The sequence below is a fragment of the Pan troglodytes genome, chromosome 15 (genome assembly GCF_028858775.2).
Source record: "Pan troglodytes isolate AG18354 chromosome 15, NHGRI_mPanTro3-v2.0_pri, whole genome shotgun sequence".
Classification (NCBI taxonomy): Eukaryota; Metazoa; Chordata; class Mammalia; order Primates; family Hominidae; genus Pan; species Pan troglodytes.
The window spans coordinates 88,653,190-88,674,668 of NC_072413.2; the positions used below are offsets into that span (position 1 = coordinate 88,653,190).

At 44.3% G+C, this 21,479-nt stretch overlaps 1 protein-coding gene across 4 annotated transcripts in view; it reads right to left on the reverse strand.

Annotated features, from left to right (window-relative positions):
• The window catches only part of TTC7B (tetratricopeptide repeat domain 7B), a 275,124-nt gene that overhangs the window by 107,027 nt on the left and 146,618 nt on the right, over positions 1–21,479 (reverse strand). For all 4 annotated transcript variants that reach the window (XM_024348858.3, XM_024348856.3, XM_024348857.3 and 1 more), the window contains 4 exons: positions 10,571–10,654; positions 9,441–9,545; positions 7,259–7,376; positions 5,108–5,165 (listed from right to left, as the gene is read on the reverse strand). In XM_024348858.3, the coding sequence (XP_024204626.1) occupies positions 5,108–5,165; positions 7,259–7,376; positions 9,441–9,545; positions 10,571–10,654 (365 nt within the window). The remainder of the gene's footprint in view (positions 1–5,107; positions 5,166–7,258; positions 7,377–9,440; positions 9,546–10,570; positions 10,655–21,479) is intronic.

The following is a 21,479-nucleotide window of genomic DNA, read 5'->3' on the forward strand; positions in this document are numbered from 1 at the left end:
ATGTGGAAGTCATTTGTATTTCAGCATAAGCAACTCAAAATTTGACTACATACTAGACATAATTGTGTGTTTAACTGCTGGGAAGAGAAAAACAAACTTCTACTTTCTTTAAAAGGCACCATGGAGCAGACTAATTAGGTGGGACCCAGATAGTAAACAAAACTTCATGCTGTTCTGTCAACATTCTGTGATTAAAGGAGGATCTTCTACCAGCAGAAAACAAATTCGAGATAAAAAAGAAAACCAAATCATTATGGATTCAACTGTGGCAAACAGGCCAAAGATGGCTTTCTACAATAATAAGGCCTTTTAATTGGATTGTCTGCTGCAGGGAAGGGAGCTAACAAACCTCCCAGGTGTTTGCCATCCAGAAAATATGCTAAATTCACTAATTTAGGTCATTGTTTATGCAAATGTAGTAGCTCATATGCAGGTCCAGGGTGAGGCAAAGCTAATCTCCGTCCTTATATTAATCTTAGGAGCAAAGCACATAGACTTCCATTCCAGGGGACTCTTCACTTGGCCTCAAGACATAGCCTTAGGACTTTTCTTAGCTTAGTTGAAGAGGCTGAAGCTGATATTGCCTGTGTTACCCTTTTACATGTCTTATTTCTCTTTTTTTTTCGTTTTCTTTTTGAGACAGGGTCTTACTCTATCACCCAGGCTGGAGTGCAGTGGCATGATCACTGCTCATTGCAGCCTCAACCTCCCAGGGCCCAAGCGATCCTCCCATCTTAGCCTCCCAAGGTGCTGGGACCACAGGCGTGCTCCCCACGCCCAGCTAATTTATAGAATTTTTTGTAGACCCGGGGTTTCAACATGCTATCCAGGCTAGTCTGGAACTACTAGGCTCAAGTGATCCTCCCACTTTGGCATCCCAAAACCCTGGGATTACAGGCATAAGCCACCACGCCCAGCTACTAAATGTCTTATTTCTAAGGTCCACTCAGTATATAGCAGCTTTTATAATTTTACAAATATTGGCTTTCCATGAATTTGTACATCAAAGAATATTTTTCTTTGGTGTTTATAAAAGTGAGATTGAAAAATCATGGTTTCTCTCATAATTATTCAGGAAAAATAATACACAATTATGAAGAAATTTTTAGATTTATTTTATCTTCTTTCACAAATAATAAATTTACAGAACCCTCAAAAAGAACTTCTTAGAGTTATAATTTTCTCAGTTCAATTCATATTCTTCACAAATAAATCAAGTCATGGTTGCCTCTATGCAATACCAACCAACTGAAGAGCTGGCAATGATCTGTTGAGTTGAGGGTGTGCATAAAGATAGTTCTGGCTAAAGGCCCCATGCTGGCCTCATCAAATGATTTTTCTCTGTTAACCACAGCACCGTGAAAGGAACAAACCAGAAGTGCTAGAAATCTTGGTATTTCTGGAGTGCATTAGGGCAACATCTGAAGGATTTCCAACTTGGCTAATGATGCATATTCAACTGCCAAATTTCTAATGAGGCACAACTGAAACATACACATTTTAAAAACCTTATTTCTACAATTTGGCTAATGAATTCAACTGACCACTTCACCCTCTGAAGGAAATAAGGAAAATGCCAAACAAAACAAGAAAAAGCTCCCTGTGTTGATCTCAAGTAGATGCTAAAATACTTGCTTCCCGTGGAGCAACTTCAGCAGCTAAGCTTCCTGTGGGAAAGCCCCTTTGGTATGCCACAGGCAACTCGCCGGACAGAAATCCTCAGGCCAGGCAGATGAGAGGACATTAGTGATCAGAAAAATTGCAAGCCTTCTGAACTCTGTAAATGAATCTAAAGCAGCCTCATAAACTCCGTGCCCATATACTGAATACCTGGCTAGACTGCTCAGAAATACCTAAAAGACCTAAAAATGTCACCACAAGGATGCTCACAAAATGCTTCCCTTATCAAAGCACCTCCACATAATTAATTCAGTTTCTCTCCCATGAAGAAGAACCCACTCATCCTTTTATCCACTTACCCACCCATCCACCCAGCCAACCACCCACCCATCCACCTATCCATCCATCCACCATCCAACCATCCACCTACCCATCCATCCACCATCCATCCATCCACATTATGCAGTATCTATAATGTGATGCCAGGCCCTATGCTAACTTCTGGGGAGCATGGAGATGAATCATGCTAGTGCCTTTCCTTAATGAGCTCCCACCCCCGCCCCAGAGGGAGAGACCCAGAATGACCATCATCATCGTGCAGTGGGAGCAGTGCCCAGAGATAGGCATGCTGGGCTGCTACTGGAAAGCATCGCATGGGCTTCCCAGATCACCTGGCTAGAACCCAAGGATGTTGTGGCATCTAACCCAGGGCTCTCCTAGATTCCATTTCCAACATTCTCTAGAGCTGAACCAAGAATATAGAGAAGGCTGATCAATGTTGACTCTAGTCCATAAGACACATATCTTGTAACAATAGTAACTACAGTTTGTGAAGTTATCGACTATTACGCTTCTTGTCCAAGAACAGCCAGCAAATGAGAGAAAGCCAGAACCTTGCTGCCTTGTTTAGCCAACTCTCCTTGAATTTCCCTTCAGTCCTGATTACAGGGGCCATGGGATTCGTGCATTAAGTTTTTTAAAAAGTGCAAACCCTGGTTAAATCTATTGCTCAGGAATCTCTCGTTAGTTACTCACACAGGGTGAGCAACTTGTCCTGGTTTGTCCAGGATGTTCCTGATTTTAGCACTGAAAGTCCCATGTTCTGGGAACACACTCAGTCCTCAAGAGACTGGGATGGCTGATCACCCTATATGCACACATCATACCACACTTAAACTCAAGCTAGGACAGAAAGGGGAAAGCAAAGCAAGATCGTGTACCCTATACCACAATGAGTGATAAACAAACACCACCATGCCACCCCTGCCTCCTGGAGCACCAGGCTTTATGTATACTGTGGGCCATGCAATGAAAGGTGCTCTCAACTGTTTTCAGGATGGCTTTTCTCAGTAGGATGTGAGAGCCTGCAGAAGAAGCAAGTCATATCAATTCAGCATCTTCAGAAGCTTTGCAAACAATATTACGTTCTTCTTCACTATACTTTAGTACAGGGCAAATGAATTGGTTCAGCTGCCTGGGTTGAGCTTATGAGTGTAGGAACAGCTGAGGGTCTCACATTCAGATGCAACCACCCAACCTGGATGTCTTCAAAAATCACCTCTTTGGATCCACTAGAGAACAAATATGTCTGAATTCTGGCTGCAGTCATAATTAAGAGTTAACTTTCTTGTGCTATATCTGCAAGCCCATCCCTTCTTGAATTGTGTTTTCTTTTTAAACAAAAAATGCAAAACATTAGTATAAACAGAATTGTGGGGAGAATATTTAAAACACATAGTAGAGAAAGTACCTCTCATCAAAGTAGTTTTAAATTATCCATTTCCATTTAAGAAGTGATACAAATCATTTTCACTTACTTAAAATCTTTCCCTTAAAGATTTTTGTTAGGACTGCAATTCACTAGAATAGTCCTAGTTAATGTGTACTTGAAATAAAATGAAAAACATTCTATATTTCACACAAATTCTAATTTAGGTTAGCCTTCTGCAATATCATCAGTTAGGTTAGCGGGATTTTATTACTCTTTATTCCCATATGAACTAATATTTTAAAAATCTCTTTGAATTTAAACTTAAGCAAAAGATGAACAAAAAAGAATTCAGGCCAATGGAGCAGCTGTTATATAACATGAAGTTATACTGGCAGCTCAAGGCAGACCACCACTGTGGCTGTTTTTAGAGAGCCAGTAAGATGTGCTGATTTAAGAAAAGTGAAACAGATGTAATGACCACTTTCTTAAGCATCCATGTGTGGGTTTTACAAACTAGGACTGGAGAATTTAAAACTCCAAATCATTTGAAATGGAAATGCTTTCCACACTCCGTGCTGAGGAACATCAACAAAAGCTTAGCACAGAGACAGGAGATCTGTTTGCAGATGTCAGTTGGTACTTTTTGTCAATACCCAGACTGGGGCTGGCAACCTGAAGTAGCTACCGGCAAGCCTGCTAGGAAACAGAAATGAGACGGAAGAGTTTCAGACTCACTGAAACCACTGATCATGATTTCATGAAAAAAGGCATACGGACACCATGATAAATCAGTAGGCAGCCCCAGTTCTAAGGAAAGAGTCTAACGAAGCTTGTCAGGTATTGGGAAGGCCTCATGAAATATTCGTAACTAAGTTTCTAATACAGTTCCAAGAAATCAGTGTAACTCAGATATATTTAAAGTGACAGGATCAATACCCATGCTGGATTTCACATCATGGGGCTATGCTTCCAGATGATTTCATTTTTGTGATTATACCTGTAACAAGAATAAAATGAGGGCAGTGTAGTATGGTGGGGCAGGAGAAACTGTGTTAGAGTCAGGAGACCATGACTGCATACTGACTTCAACAGCTGCGGGACCGGCAGCTCCTGTAACTCCTGCGCCTCAGTCCCTGACCTGCAAGGGACATACTGCCTGTCCGTCTTCCTCACTTGTGTGTGGTAAGCAACAAATTAAATAAGGGATGTGAAGGCACGCTGTGACGCTCGAGCATTTTATAATTGCAAGGCCTTCTCCTAATTTCCTGAGAGGCACAATGACAGAGAGAAGCACAAGGTGTTATGGAACAAGGTGGGGGCGGGGAGTTTGGGGCTGACTGTCTTCACTCAGTATTTCAGAGACTTCCTGAAATCGGCCTTCTCATTCCTTTATACAAAAACCTGCAGTTTGACATGTTTTTTTTTTTAAAAAAAAAAAGCTAGAAAAGAATAATCTCTTCTCTAGATGATGACAAATGTCTTTAATAAAGGACTCATCTCCCTTGGCATACAAAGTACCTATCTTTTTTGAGCTGAAATCACTTTATTAGGAATGAATAAAATGTGCCCAAATGGATAAACAGATTAAGAGTGCAGATTGACACAGCAACAAGTGATATAGCAGGGTTTGCGTGCTGTGTGTTCGGTGCTCAGGACGAAAGACTCTCAGGGGTAAAACACTGTTTACATAATCTTTATAAATATCTCTTCTTTTTATACTCATCATACTTTGGTGTCATTATGTACAGCCGAGTGAAAAGATGAACTCCCACTCACCTCTGAAATGCAAGAAGCGCCTTTCTCTGTAGGACCTCCTGCATCCCTCGCAAAGAAGCTAAGAAAAGGGTTCAATTAGTCAGTGGCATGGGGGATCAGGGAATTTTGACAAATACAAAACCCATCACAAAACCTGTACATTCAACTGGATTAAAAGCAACAATGTCTGAGTGCCTACGTGCCCAGTCCTGCACCAGGCCCTGGAGAAGATAGGAAACAGAGCCCAGTCCTACCCCCAAGGTGCCTGCACTCATTAGGTGTGACTGTGGAACAATGCCAAGGGGACAGTGTGAGTTGGGTGGTCACTCTTGGTACTCCCAGGCATATGGGGGCCATTTGCAAAAGACCAGTTGGGAACTCCAGAAGGAGCACGACTGCCCTCTCAAGTGTAGGCATGTAACTCAGGGGAACGACAAGCTCTATGAGGATGGGGTGGGAGGGTTGCAAGCACCGGCAGTGTTGATTTTGACAGCCTTGCCTTCAGAGTTCCTTCTGCCACTGAGAAGCTGCAGTCCTGGGCCACCGACACTAGCTTGCTGCCTTGAAAGGCCAGCTTGGTTCACACTGGGCAATGGCCAGGACCTTTAACACCTTCATGTGAACACAAGGGATGGGGTAGGCAAACCTAACACTGATCATGGAAAATGAGCTCAAAAGCGTGAGGCCACCTCGCTGTGAATCAACACTTCCCCTGTGCAGAGCATATGAGAAATGGCCCCTTAAACCTGGCTAGGAATGAAAAAGGTACTTTTTACTAGGGCAAGAGAAAAAGTCCTGGAGGAAACCGTTTATGGCTGGAACTGCAAGAGGCCATTACCTAACGCCTCCAACATGGCACCTCCCAGCCTGGCATGAGACTGAGAGCAGTGAAAGGCTGCCAGGGGGTCAATGTGGCTGGAGACCATGGCTAACTTAGAACAGCAGTGACACAGCTAGAGAGAACCTCAGAAAGGACCCAACTGACCCAAGAATGGAAAAGGAAGCCCCATAGGGTCAAGCAACTCTCCCAAAGTTGCAGGAGTAATGAGGGGTAGAGTCTGAAGAATTTACATGGGTTAATATGTGGCATTAAATTTGCCCCTCACTCAAAGTCTACCATGTCAAAAGCTATGTGCTGGGTATTGCCAATGTACCATGTGTATATGGAAAATTAGCAAGTAATCCATATTGAAAAGTAATTAATATGCACAACTTTCCCAGGACCTTTGATATTTTAGGGCAGAGAAAAGAATTTGGAGTAATTTGTAAAATAAATTACAACAAAACCATAATGAAAAAATGAAGTATTATAAAAGCCAGGATAGTATTTCCTCGTAAGGGATAGAAGGGAGTTTGTGATTGGGAGGGGCACACGGAGGGCTCCCCAGGGGGCTGGCAAGGTTCTAGCTCCTCAGCAGGGTAATGACTACAGGATATTTTGCCTTATACTAATTCAAATTCATTAAATTAACCATGTGTTTCTGGGATTTTTGTTTTGCATTCGTGTTATATTTAACAACAACATGATAAAAGAATAGTAACAGTTCAGGAAAAGTTTGTTAAATTTTCTGCAAATATCACTGAAAACTTAAGTATACAAGATTTTTTCTTAGCTAGAATCCCATCCATCAGAACTCTAAGCACGTCCAAAATCACTGCGCCCAAGACCCCTAGGTGTCTTGTGAGCTGCTGCACTGCACATGTACGTATCTACAAATTAAAATGTGCAAATGGAGAAGGGGCATTTCCTGACCAGTCAAGGGAAGCTTCCTGGAAGTGTCTGGCCCTGACTCTTCCACATTCCTGTACCTAAGATCCAGCATCCCTTCACACAGGACAGCCCAGACCAAGTGGTGGGACAGGGGCAGGTGCAAGGCTAGGTGGATGAATCATCCCTCAAAGCCCAGTGAGGTGCCCAGTGTGCCACCAGCATAATGTACCTAAAAATGAGGCCTGGGAGCCCTGGCACAGGGCCTTCCTCCCTGCCCTCCCATTCTCCCATCAGACCAAGCAAAGAGGACAGCAGCACCAGGGGCCCCACCGGATGGCACACCAGAATGCCCCAGCTTCTGCACCCTCCTGAGACAGAAGGGGACTGTGGGAATCCCGCAGGGTAGACTTAGGTAGTCCAGCCCTGCAGCTCAGCAGCTGTGGGGGTGGGACGTCTCTCACCGTCAGTGGCCTGCAGACTGTACGTGAGCCCCAGAGCTAAGTAGCCTTTGGCCTTGAACTCTGACGTTTTCTCTCCCACATCAACGACAGTTTTGGCAAACTTTTCAGCCTCTTCCAACTGAAAAATGAGACAAGTTAAAAACAACAACAACCTGCAGAATTTCTAACATGAGTTCCCATAAGCGTCTGCTGCCAAAATTGGATTTCTGATGAGTCACTTTGAAAATGACTCTCAAATCTCCCAATCCCACTCTGGTGATTCTGTTTTCTTTCTTGAGCTCTCTAACAGTTCGCAGGATTCCTACCTTGTTTTTTCTCCTTAAAGTTTTTCTTACTGCTTATTTGCCTTCTTTTCCAAAGTTGCTTTCATATTTGGTGGGGGTCTATCTTTTTCATCTTTATTTTTTACTGACTGGTTCTATAATGAAGTTGTGCTAGGTATTCAGAAGTTGAACTGAATATATTTGTAAAGAATAAAGTTCTTGAAATGTTTTATGTTTGAGCCTTTCTTTTTTTCCCCCCCAGGATATAAAGAATCCATTTAGGCTTGGATTCTCTTTGCCATGAGCTGTTATAAATTTCAAAACTCCATCCACTTATTTTACAAACCACAACACATGTACCTTGTGCCAGCAGATTCCAATGAGAAAACGTGCACCTGTAAACTACACCCACAATAAGACCTGGTGCACAATTCATTAGAGGCAAAAAGAGTAAGATTTGTTCCATTGAAGTATGGCAAATGTTGATGATATTGAAGTTGGGTGATAAGACACTGGAGTTCATATACTCTTGAGTTTTGTGGTATTTGGAAATTTTAATAATAAAAATGCAAGAAAAAATATACAGAAAAGATTTGTTACTCCTATTTTTTTTTTTTTAAAAAGAGGTCTATTTAAGGCATTTCAAGATGTATATGTTACAGTAATAAATAAAGCCAGAGCTGGGAGGAGGGCAGTAGTCACTGCTGGGAACTGGCACGTTCCAAATGCAAAGGTTGTGTCTGCTCCTCCGCCTGCCCACTCCTGGAACCGCCTGCGCCATCCCCTTGCCTGCTCACAGCCCCAAACTGTCAAAACCCACATGACCACACTATACTTTCACAGCTGTGTGTTTCAGGTGAGAACCTGTGCTTTCAAAACATCTTTTCTACATTTTCCCAAGCAAAATGGAACTACAGTGGAACACTCTTCACTAGGCTTACTTTTCTCCTGCTGGGTGAGAATACATGGAAAAACCAAAGAGAGAGGATATAAGGGTGAACAACCTGAGTTTGTAAGATGCTTCGGTCTTTTTTGAGCAAATCCTTTTTATTGCTAATGTTGACATGAAGTTAAAGAAAAGAAATTAGAACTCTATCGTATGTGGCAATTATCTATACCACCATCTCGGCAATTAGACTGAGTTTTCTATTTTCTACTCAAATGATGTATTTTCTGAGGTACTAGAATTGTTACAAATCAGGCTATTGCCAAATTCAAATTTGAACAAGAATATTTGAAGAAAAACGCGTATGTGAAGGAATAGAAATGAAGACAGTTGAATTTAACATATGAGCTGAAATATAGGGTGACTCCTTGCTCTGTAGAAAGTCCCAGGCTCCCAGCCTAGGCAACAGAGTAAGACCCTGTCTCTACAAAAAAATTAAAAAATTAGCCGGGTGCAGTGGAGCACACCTGTAGTCCCAGCTACTCAGAAGGCTGAGGTGAAAGGGTGACTCGAGCCCAAAAGGTTGAGGCTGCAGTGAGCTCTGATCGTGCACTCCAGCCTGGGTGACAGAGCAAGACCCTGTCTCAAAAACAAAAACAAAAGCAAAAACAAACCAGGTTCAGCCAGGGATGCTAATTCAGTGACGTGTCTCTTCTCAGTCCCACATTGCTTGAATAAAGCAAGATGTATGGGAGTATGAATTATAATTCTGTCTTATTATCATTATTCCTGAAGCACAATCCCATAGGAAAAAACCCCTGGAGTACCCCAGAGTACTCCTCAGTCCTTAGGGGAGTGGATGAGGCCTGAGGAGGCCAGGGGCCCAGGCCCAGGGTCCGTGGCTCTACACAGTCTTGTTTTTGTACAGCTGATGAATCACCCTCGCTTTCTCTCTGTGCCTTGACATGAAAAAAATGGGCAGTCTTGGCCCAGAGTCCTCTGCAGGAGCGGGGAGGGGGGCGCCCCTACTCACCCAGTGCAGGGAGCCCATGCAGAGCTTGGCAGCGAGGAGAGGGATGGTGGCGTCGTCCGGCTTCAGGCGGATACACTCTTTCAGCACCTTCACGGCACGGGCAGACTTGGCAAGAGAAGATTATTTCCGTGAAACTCAAAGTGTTTGACAGAACCGAATACTACAGCCTTCTCAGAGGGGTTTTTGGTCAGGGTGACCTCCTCGTGGGCTTGTCCAACTTTAAGCCCAAGCAAGCGGGGGCCTGCGGTGCATGAAAACCAGAGCCTGCGGCTTCTGAGTGACTGGGGAGTACACTGGGTTAAAAGCCAGCAGGAATGCTTCTCTGGCGCCACCTGAATTTCATTCCATACTTGTGTAGCTATTGGAAAATTAAGAAAAACGTAAAGATGGTGGAAGTTTGTTCTTATAAAAGGTAAATATCTAATTTAAGGCACAGAATACTGGATTTCTGAATTCACTTAGCTCAAATAATCTTCCATCTCAGGCTTCATTCGCTAAATGGCCCAAATTAGCAAGAAAAACAATAGCTATGACCTCTGTTGAGTGTATACACAGCAAGGAGCATGCCTCTAAACACCTCTGGTGTAGCATCTCATTCTCCTGATAACACATCTATGGAGCAGGTGCTGTTCTTACTCCATTTTACCGAGGAAACTGAGCTACTCAGTAACTTGCCTGGGTCACTCAGCTGGGAGAGCAGCATCAAGCTTCTATCCTGCCGTTGGACTCCCTCAGCCCACATTTTCATCCAGTATCATGCACTGCCTAATATAACACATTGCTCAAGATAACCAACAGGTTTCCCCTCCAGGAATCAGCTTAACTCTCAGATGAGTGGAGGTGTCTGTGTAAAACATCAGCTCTAGTTTAAGCCATGTCCACGACACCTGATGAAGTCACAATGACTGGAAAAAGACAAATATTTCAGAATTTTTCTTCTCAGTGATAAGTCCATCTTGGCTCCCCAAACAATTAAATCTGATTGTTCACTGAGAACGGACCACGATAGTTTCCCAGAGTGGCTCAAAAGACTTCCACAAAGTCTATCATTCCGTGCAATTCCATGACATTCAACTCTTTGGCCTTAATAGGAAAGGCATAAAAAACTGCCCATCACAAAAGGGACTCACTTTTCCAGCAGCCATCAGGGACAGAGCAAACTGGTACCACAGGTGGAATTCCTCAAAGGCAAACTTCATGGCTCTTTCTAGGCACTGGTTGGGAAAGAAAAACAAATGCAGACATCTGAGAATCACTGGTGCCACAACTGCACAAGTGTGAGTTTGTATCTATGCATACTAAGGTAAGTCCCATAAAATCTGCTTCCCTTGAATGCTTAAAACATAATCCGCCACCAAACGGCTCCTACGGAGTCCCCACACAGGATGATGCACCATGCCGGTGGCCAGGACAACCCACAATTGACCAGAGCTGTGACAATCCCTGCCCTCGAGTAGCTTTGTATCTGGCACAGGAAAAGAGGCAAATACACCAACAACACAAAGACAAAGACAAACTCAGGAGTGCCCCCAGGGCGAGAAACAGGACTGTGGTGAAGTGATCCCAGGAATCAGGAATGGCATCAGGGAGAACGGAAACTGAGCTGGGCCTTCCCCAGCCCAGCCCCACTATGAGACACCATCAAAGGCAGAAACCACAACTTCTTTATCTTCTCAGTACTGGTGCATTGCCTGCCGTGGTGAGTAATCTACAAACGGACTTCCCTCTCAGTCAGCGAGGAGCCTCTGGTCCCTGCACAGAGTGACATGATGACGTTAGAGCTTTAGGAAGATCGTGGGGGACTGGGGTGAGTGGGGTGAGGTGGAAGACCTTGATGGAGGCAGGCCAGGAACAAAGTGGATAGAATGGTCCAGGGGTTTCAGAATCAAGAAATGTGTCCGAGGTCAAATCAGCAAGGATGGGTCACCTGTGGAAGCATGTGGGGACTGGGGAGGCACAGGAGGTGCCCAGAGTTTCTGGCTTGCATACCTGGGGGAGAATCCATGCCACAGAAGGCCCTTGTGTATGCACGAGTGTGATTGTGTGTGTGTGTGAGTGTGTGTGTGTGTGTGTGTGTTTGAGAGAGAGGGAGAGAAGGGGAGGTGTTTTTTTTAGGAGAAAGGGAGAATGGGGAAGGAAGCTGTCATGAATGAGTTTAGCATGGGAAATACTGAGTTCAAGGCATCATGAGGTAATTTACCAAAGACATTCTGGGACCTCAAGAAAAAGATCTAACAGAAGACAAACATTTGAGAAAAGAGCTGAAGTTACTAGAAGAGATCAGATCAGTCCAGAAGAGTATTCAGAGGGAAGGCAGTGGGGCCAGACCGTGGAAAGGGAGAGAAAAGGAATCTGGAAAGGAGGGCGAAGAAGGGATCTGGGTGGGAGGGCATGCAGCAGTGTCACAACACAGAGAGGGACCCGAGAAGGGGCCAATGGGGCCAGCGGCAACGGAGGCCAAGAAGCCACCACAATCAATAGGGTGACGAGCTCTGCACGTGTGGCTTTAGGGGACATGGGAGGAGAACACAGGCCATGGGGACCAATAAGCAAAGAAAAGATGGAGATGAGGTATGAAGGAAGGATGTGTGGGGTGAAGAAAGGTTATCTATGTGCTAATTTTTCATAGAGGCAACTCAAGCCTCTCGCTAACATGAGCAGAACCAGCATGCAGAGTGAAGACTCTGGGGAGATAAATTAGGTCCCAGAAGACTAGAGAGAGCAAGGTCCCCGGAACAAATGTATCCCTGCTGAGAAGCCTTCTCCTACAGAGGCAAGATCCTCCAGATAAGGAGGAGAGAATGGCAGGTGGTGTCGGGCCCAGCCAGTTTTCTCTGTAAAGATGGAATGAGGTGGGTGCTGGGAGGAAAAGAAAAGAATAATGGCAGGAGGTTTTAAAAAGAACAGAGGCTGCTGGGCGCAGTGGCTCACACCTGTAATCTCAGCACTAGGGAGGCTGAGGCAGGAGGATCACTTGAGGCCAGGAGTTCGAGACCAGCTAAGGCAACATAGCGAGACCCCTGTCTCTACAAAAAAATTAGTAAAAATTAGCTGGGTATGGTAGTGCACACCTGTAGTCCCAGTTACTCAGGAGGCTGAGGAGGGAGAATAGCTTGAGCCCAGGAGGCCGAGGCTGCAGTGAGCTGTGATCGTCGTACCACTGCATTCCAGCCTGGGCAACAGAGCAAGACCACCCTGTCTCAAAAAAAAAAAAAAAAAAAGAAAAAGAAAAGAAAAGAAAGAAAAAGAAAAACAATGCAAAAAATAGAAAAGGTTTAAACAACAACAAAATCCCCCTCCACCAAAGGGGAGAGAAGGCTCACAGCAAGGTCAGCTCAGAGACGGGTGCAACCACGCAGTGGAGCGTGCACCACTGTGTTGCCACCTTCTCTCGTGCTGCTAGGTGGCCAGTGAAGGAGCACAGGAAAATGATGGGATGCTCAGGATTCACGGACAGTCAAGGAAGGAGGGCAAGGAGCTGGGGACCTGGAGACAAGGAGCTGCAGTGAAGGTGACAAATGGGTAAAGGTAAAGTGAGGTGGTGGGAGAGGAGAGAAAAGAATTCTAGAATTTTAAATGATATATACAGAGGTCACACAGTAAATATCACGCTAGTTGGTTTACTGTGAAAAGCTGTTCTGACAAAAACATATTCTATTTAAAAGCAAAGTAATAAGCATTAACAAGCACCTAGTGCTTGGCGATGGTACAGGGTGGGCATCCGAAGACCTTGAGCAAGGTGAGCACAGGCAATGTGTTCAGCTCAGGGCTGGCTGCGGGCCTCATCCTACGCCATGGGACATCGGCAGGAGTGGCTGGGCGAGGCCTCCAGGAGAGTCCTTTAAAAGCAGGGCATTCTCTGCCAGCACACACTTTGCCCTCAGCCCTGCCCCTTCAAAGCCGGAAGTAGGGTGGCCAGGAACACTGAGCAGAAAGAGAAAGCGCGTGGCCCTGATGCCATGAGGCGCTGCAGCTGCTGCACCAGCCTCTCACAGGCTTCTTGCAGGGGGAACCAAATAAATTCCTCTTTGGCTAAGCCACTGCATGCCGGCTTTGTTAATTACATCTGAATATACTCCTCACTAGTGCGGACACCAAGCAGCAGACCTGGAATCTGAACCTGAACCCAGGGCCCTCTTAGCTGCTTTGCTGTACTGAGGAAGGTGTCACTGTGCCTTTAAGGAGCACAGCGGGGAGGCAGAAATGAAAGCAGCATGCTGAGACCAAGTAGGCAAGACAGGGTGGCGGGAGAGACGTAACCCAGGTCTGGGAGGCATGGGCTGGGACTAAGTGGGGGAGGACAAGTGTGATGGAGGATGCTAAGCAGTGAAAAGCCAGCAATGCCTAGAAACTGACTTGGGGATGGGGATGAGGGACGATGGAGGAGGAGGAGAGGAGAATGATCACCGTGGCTGAAATGAGACACGGGAGCCGGTATGTGGAGAGATGGTAGATAATCAAAAATAAGGATTATTCTAACAGCCCTACTCAACCAATACATTGCAATAACACCACCAAGTACTTCAATATACTTAGTAAGTACTTCAACACTAAGTACTTAAACATTTATATGTTTAAATGGTTTTTTTGTCCTCCTTTTGCTAAGAGGAATGATAAATATCAACTGTTTTCCTGATCAAGAAAAGGAGCTCTGCAGCTGAAACAGCCTGTTCTGAATCAAAAAGCTAGATGCTATAAATAAGTATGCACCCTTCTTTTCTTGCATGCCAAAGGCTAACAGCCTCATTAAACTCGGTGAAGCACATTCACCGGAGGTCTAATTGGTATAGAGCTGCGTTCCAGGTGCTACAGGAAAGAAAAACAGCCCCAGTCCTCATCAGGAGTAGAATCACGGGATCCTGTGGCTGGAGATCACTTGGGGAGCATCTAGTTGAAGCCCTCAAAGGAGAGGGCCCTTGTCATTCCGGCTGCCTGTTACTTCAAAACTCTTCTGATTTTGGCAGGGGGGACGAGTAGGCACTCCCAAGAAGAGAAGCGATAGGAATGTGGCACACGCGTGGCACGCAGACAGCCAATCACAGGCTCCTGCCAGCCTCTGAATCTGCAGGTAGGGAGGCAGGGAAGGGGCCTCTGGACCTCGTTCCAAGCAACCTGAGTGAGCTGGGACCTCCCAAATTGGGGCAGGGCCCTTGTCTCCCTGAATCTGTTGCAGTCTCTTCTTCAGCCTCTGGTGGAACTGGTGAGCTTAGCAGTGCAGATGGATAAGTTCCTTTTCTGCTTAACAAGTCCGGTTCCGTCACCTACAGCCAAGGCCCCGAAGGTACGCCCAATCAAACGCTTCAGGCTCCTCCTGTAACAACCCTTACCTTCCAGCCCCCAACAAGTTGTAGAGCTTCTGCCTGAGAACCCTTCAGAATAGGGAATACACAACCTGAATGGCAGCTAGAAATACAGTTTCAAGGTGCACAACAGATTGGGTGTGTGAATTCAGGCAAGCAATTAACCACTGTGTGCCTAGATTCCTCACTGTAAAATGGGAACTATGACAGTAATTAATGCAGAGAGTTACTAAGATTAAATTAGTTACTACATACAATGCCACAGGAAATAGCTCCTCAGAAACAGGCTAGTGAGTACTAAACAAAAGTTAGCTATTATTCCTTTTTAAAAATTTTAACATTCTTATATTAGGAATGGAAACACAACAAATTGTATCATACCTATCACTTTACCCAGATTCAATGTATGAAAACTCAAATTTACAATGCATTATATCAGAAATAAATATCTTTACAAAATATTTACAGAACTTTGTGAAATGTTTCCTGATTTTAGAAAAGTATTCAATCTGAGACCCTTGAGAAGAGGGCACAACTTTACAGAACTGGACCGGAATGTATGCTTATTCTTTATTACTTTAACAAGTGTGGTAACACTTACTCTGTAGCCAGGCACTATTTTAATTACTTTACAAGCATCGCCTCATCGGGTGACCCTAAGGACCCTGCAAAGTACAAGGCAGGTAGGCCCCTTTATCATCGTCCATTTGCAGGTGAGGAAACTGAGATGCAGAGTTGTTAAGGGGGTATGCGGGCCTCGGAGTTGGTGGTGGAGCCAGCTGGGAGTGAAGCGGTCTGCTTCCAGAGGCTGAGCTCTTCACCACAACACTACTGCCTCTGAAACTTTAATTATATCGTGCCACTCACACTTCATTTATCAGGCCCACTCATGCTGCAGAAAGCAAAGGACAACTAAATAAAAGGCCCCTAAAAAGGCTACATGCTTCTTGAACTGTTTCAGAGACTCAGCAATATTTTTTTTTTGCTGCTAGTGGGGACCCTTGCTTGAGGCTACTAAGGACTGAGACCTTTCCAGCTAGTAGAAGTGTCAATCAACTTTACTGATCCCACGATATCCACCAGCGCCACGGCAGCCAGTGGTGCCACGTCTCCAGCCCATTGCAAAGTTCTCAATTGACAAAGATTACATGAGTCCTGTGTTTCCTCTACAGGCAGCATCTCTCCCAGTTCCCTCCTAGTTTGGACCTCTTTCTCATAATGATAACAACCCACCTCCCCTAACAAGCCATGAGGGTGTCCTAAAGAGAGTTAGGAAATCTGGGTCAATTACAAACTAGCCCTCCACCCCAATTCAGAGGTGTGTGAGCTCTGGCATCACAGCCGATGGCGCTGCCTGCCAGTGGGCTCTTGGCATCTTATGAGATACAGTGACGGCACGCTGGCTTTGGAAAAGCGCCCAGACAGCTTCAGATGCTCCTGAAATGCTGATGCCAAGCATGCTGTCTGGATATATAACATGTCCTCCCCTATGTTTCCGTAAACATGAAGATTACATAAACCCCTAAGCAGCTCAGGTCAACCATACCTCAACTACAAAAGGAGACTCCCTGCCAAAAAAATGCACCCATGGTAAAAAGGAACGTGGGTTGTCACTGGGGGCTTTTGCTATCCACAACCGTCGCCCCTTAGGCTGTTTGCTCATCCCAGTTCTGTTTGCCTATCCCTTTTTAAGAACCCTACCGTATGTGTATGGGACAGAGTAAAAAACTGCAGTTTTAATGTTGTGGGGAGATGGAGAACATAAAAGCATTCACATTTTTAATTTTTTTAATATTTATTTATTTTGAGACAGGGTCTTGCTCTGTCATCCAGGCTGGAGTGTAGTAGCACAATCTCAGCTCAGTGCAAGCTCCGCCTCCTGGGTTCAAGCGATTCTCCTGCCTCAGCCTCCGGAGTAGCTGGGATTACAGGTGCCCGCCACCAGGCCCAGCTAATTTTTTGTATTTTTAGTAGAGATGGGGTTTCACCATGTTGGTCAGGCTGGTCTTGGACTCCTGACCTCAGGCAATCCGCCTGCCTCGGCCTCCCAAAGTGCTGGGATTACAGGCTTGAGCCACCATACCCAGCTGCATTCACATTTTAATAATGGTTCCAGTGAAAAAGATGCATTGATGAAAATGGACTTTTCAGAAGATGGCAGGTGTTCTGTGCATGGGGGACATATAAGAGAGTGCTTTGATCACTCAAGCCCAGCTTGCAGGGTGTGAGGACAAAAAGAGCAGTCACATGGTAAAGGCACTGGTTCTGGGGCCAGGCTGCCTGGGCTTAATCCAAGCTCCTCACTCCCAGCCATGGGGTTGTAATGGGGGTTAAATGCAGAAATACATGTGAAATGCTCAAAAGAGTGGCCCACAATGAAGGCTATCAATGGGTTGGCTTTTATGAAACAAAGCAAGAGTAGATCTTCAGGGTTCTGAAGGGCAGATGAAGGGGAGAAGGAGAACCCCTGGGAATGAGGGTGGGCATGCCAGTGGATGGCAAAGGCAGTGTGAATAGGAGTCTTTGAGTGGCATGAGCTAGATTCTGGCCCCTTTTCCACTTGTGGAGTCCAGCAGAGGGATGGCAGTGTGGGCCTAGGAAGGGAAGTGGGGCCAGTCCAGGCTGCAGATCCCTGAGTCACCCACACAAAACAGCAGGTGACATCTCCAAATCACCTCCCTCACAAGAAAAGAAGATGGATTTGGCAGTGGTATTATTTCTACCAGGAAAGATAGGTCCATTCGCTGTAATCACATGACTGCCACCTCTCTAATCCCAGATAACATTCATTTAATACCATGAATATTTGGTAGAACAATAATTAGACTCTAAATGGCATCCTAATCATTTAAGTGCGAGTCAAAATGTCACTTGCGAAAACGTTTCCTTTTGGTGGCAAGAGCTTATGCCTTTCCAGTCTCTTTTTCCAGCTTTTCATAAATCAGCCATCTCTGAGGGGGCTCCAGGAATGAGAAGCTTTTCTGGCATCAGAAAGGGATTTAGCAATTACCTCCCTAGTACACAAAGCCCAATTACACAAACTGGGTGCGCGGCAGCGACAGCTGTACAGTACCACAAGCACAGCAAAGCCAAAGTCTATTTTTGGAATTCAAGAGTAAGATTCTGCATCCAAATCCCATTGGGGAGGGGGCAGAAATAAAATAATCAGATACCCCTCAAATTTAGCCTGAAGTCTACGTCCAAAATTCATCACTATTAAAAGACAACAAATAGCATAGTGAACTGTCATCATTATTTACCTCATAGACAGGTCAGCCATATCCTAAAACTTCTTATGACATAGATCCTTCAGTTCTTCAGGGAGACTTTCTCTTCCACATCGTGTATACTTCACGAGTCAGTTAATCAAATTCCTTGCAGTTGTGTAACTGATTGTTTTTAAACATGATATATACAAAATATTTCACTTCGTTAACTTTTAGCAATAAAAACCTCTGTAAGCTATTCAGACATTTTGGGCCATCACCTTAGACCCACAGACTGACAGAATCACAGAGCAATTTGAGGCCTTTGAGATTATCTGATCCCATTCTTACTTTACGGATATCGAAACTAAGACCCAGAGAGGAGACAGGACCTCCCCAGGGCTGCACACAGTGGCAGACCTGGAGTCAGAGCCAACATCTCATGATCCTCAGTTCAGAGCTCTTACTCCTAAATTTTTTATTGTTGTTGTTAGATAGAGTTTTGCTCTTGTTGCCTAGGCTGGAGTGCAATGGCGTGATCTCGGCTCACTGCAACCTCCACCTCCTGGGTTCAAGTGATTCTCCTGCCTCAGCCTCCCAAATAGCTGGGATTACAGGCGTGCGCCACCACGCCTGGCTAATTTTGTATTTTTAGTAGAGACAGGGTTTCACTATGTTGACTGGGCTGGTCTCAACCTCCTGACCTCGGGTGATATGCCTGCCTTGGCCTCCCAAAATGCTGGGATTACAGGTGTGAGCCACCACGCTCGACACTCCTAAATTAACTAAAAATGAAAGTACAAATTAAAATGGAGTTTGAGAGGTCTATCTACAGGAGCCTGGGTCCAGGAAAAGCTTCTAAAAGGCATATTTATGGTACTCTCGGCCACAAATAAAAGTCCCCCTCCTTGCCCCGAGTTTGGAGAAAACATAGACATCAAAACTTGCTCAAGTTTTCTCTCCTTATGTTGGAAATAAAGCAAATGTATCCATGCCCCACCTCTTCCCATTTCTCTTTTTGTTTTAAAACAGCAATACTGCTCCAAGCAGGGAAGTCTCAGAGTTTTATTGCTTTGGCAAACACTTAAAGGATATGATTGCCTCTGGCCACGGTGAGAGGAGTAGAGTGGGTTGTTTTCAAAGGTCACAGACTTTATTATAGAATTTGAATGCTGGATGCAGTTTTCTGGCATGCTCTCCTCTCATCTCTACGAATCAAGTAGACCAAGCTTGCACATTGAGTAAGGGGTCTCCGGGGTCCTACTCAAATACTACTCCATCTGCTGCTTTGCCAATGTAGCTGTTCCTTGCAAAATGCAGTGAATTCACAAAATGGGCATTCCATTCCTCCTGTCTCCTCAATTGCCTCTCACCTTTTGGTCTTTTCAGTCTCTCTTCCCTGGCTTGGGGCACTGGGTTTTAACCCTTCAACCATGGCTGCCACTTAGCCCATGCCAGGACTAAGGGAGGAAGTAAGGAGTTGAGAGTGCGGCAGCCTGGGACATACCATGTACAAAATAGTTGCATGGTAAATGCTTGAATGAAGGCTGGACAGAGAATTGGGATCCATTCTTTTGGAGATCCTTTAAGGAGGGCCACAGCAAACATGGAGGCAGGGAGGAGTACTGGAGTTGCCAAGACTGGAGACAATGACATAGCAGAAAGGACAGAAGCAGGGTCGCTGAGCTATGGCCTGAGGGCCCATTATGACCTACTGCTTGTTTTCAGAGCCCAAAAGTTAAGAATTGCATTTATAGCTGAACATTCACCATCAATTTGGTGAGAGGGGGTATTAACTTTAAACCCAAATTAAGCAAAATGTTATCCCCTACCCCCGCAAACAACCCCATTCTTCTCATGCATGGATCTATATTACAAAAGTTGTACTCATTATATTTTGAGTTTCATTGATTAAAATTTTGCAGAAATTTGTTTTCTCTCTTGTTATACCTACATGCTATTCTTGGTTTTGTCTCTTAGCCTTTGAAGCCTAAAATATTTAGCATCTGACCCTTTAATTTGCTGACCCTTGTTCTAAAGGAACTGGGGGCACTTTAGGCTGAAGGAAAAAAGACAATATGACAACTGTCTTCAAAATTTGGTGGACTCAATAGGGAGAAGGAGCCATCCATTACCAGGGCATCTTTACTATGGAACATTCTGCCACCTGTGAAAAGAGGCAGATCTAGACACATGAATCTGGTACAATCTTCAGGATAGATCACCAGCTGCATAAAACATAGATTTTATGTCCTGTGGCATGCTACTTTTGCATTGAAGGGGAACACACACATATGCATAGTGGCCTGTGGATTCATAGTCAGTCTTTAGAAGAATACACAAGTAACTTCTTCTTCATGTTTCCCCTTGGCTCTGTTGTAATACTTCCCTTGTGCAAATATTACCTGCTCAAAATAGATAATAAGACCATCCAAAAAAAAAAAAATTGGTAGACTGTCAGTGAGGTGGGGCTGGACTTGCCCTACTGCTCCAAAAAGACAGAATAGGTAGAAATTACAAGGAAACTCATTTTAGATCAATCCTTTCTAATAACCAAAGAGGAATCGAACAATATATATTACCCATCAATTGCTGTGCTAGCTACATTATAGCCATTATCTTATTGAGCTTCCTAACAGTCTCTGAGGTAGGAGCTCAGAGTAGCCAAGTATCTTTCTCAAAGTCTCACAGCTAGGAAAGGGCAGAGCCAGAATTTGAACACAGATCTCCCTGACTCCAGGGCCGAATTTTTTTTACTATACAATGGGTACTTCCCTATATAAGGGTCAAGGATCATCTGCCAGAGTTATTATTTCATACAAAGGAGATTTTTACATTAGAAAGCAGATTATTAATGCCACCAATAATAATAGTAACATGCACTTCTTGCAGTAACATACATTATCTCTTTAATCATCACAATAACATTCCAAAGTAGATCTTATTATTATCTATGTTTTCCATATAAGGGGACAGGTTCAGAGAGGTAATGGAATCTGTTCAAGTTCATATTCAGCATGTAAAGTAGCAGAACTGAGATTATCACACAGGTCTGATATTAAACTATGAGGCATTGTTGAGACGGCAATGTCATCCAAAGTGATCTATAAATTCAATGCATCCCTATCAAAATTTCAACTTTTTTTTTTTTTTTTTTTTTTTGCAGTAATGGAAAAGCCAATCCTCAAACTCATATGGAATTGTAAGGGATCCAGAAACAAACTGGAAAAAGAACAAAGTTAAAGGACTCATACTTTCTGATTTCAAAGCTTACTACTAAGCTACAGAAATTAAAATAGTATGGTATTACATAAAGATACATATACAGACCAAAGGAACAGAATTAAGATTCCAGGAAAAAATTCATACATTTATGGCCAATTGGTTTTTGATAAGGGTGCCAAGTCCATTGAATAGGGCAAAGAATAGTTTTTTCAACAAATGGTGCTAGGACAACTGGATTTCCGCATGCAAAAGAATGGAGTTGGACTCCTACCTCACACCATATACAAAAAAAACTATAAATGGACAAA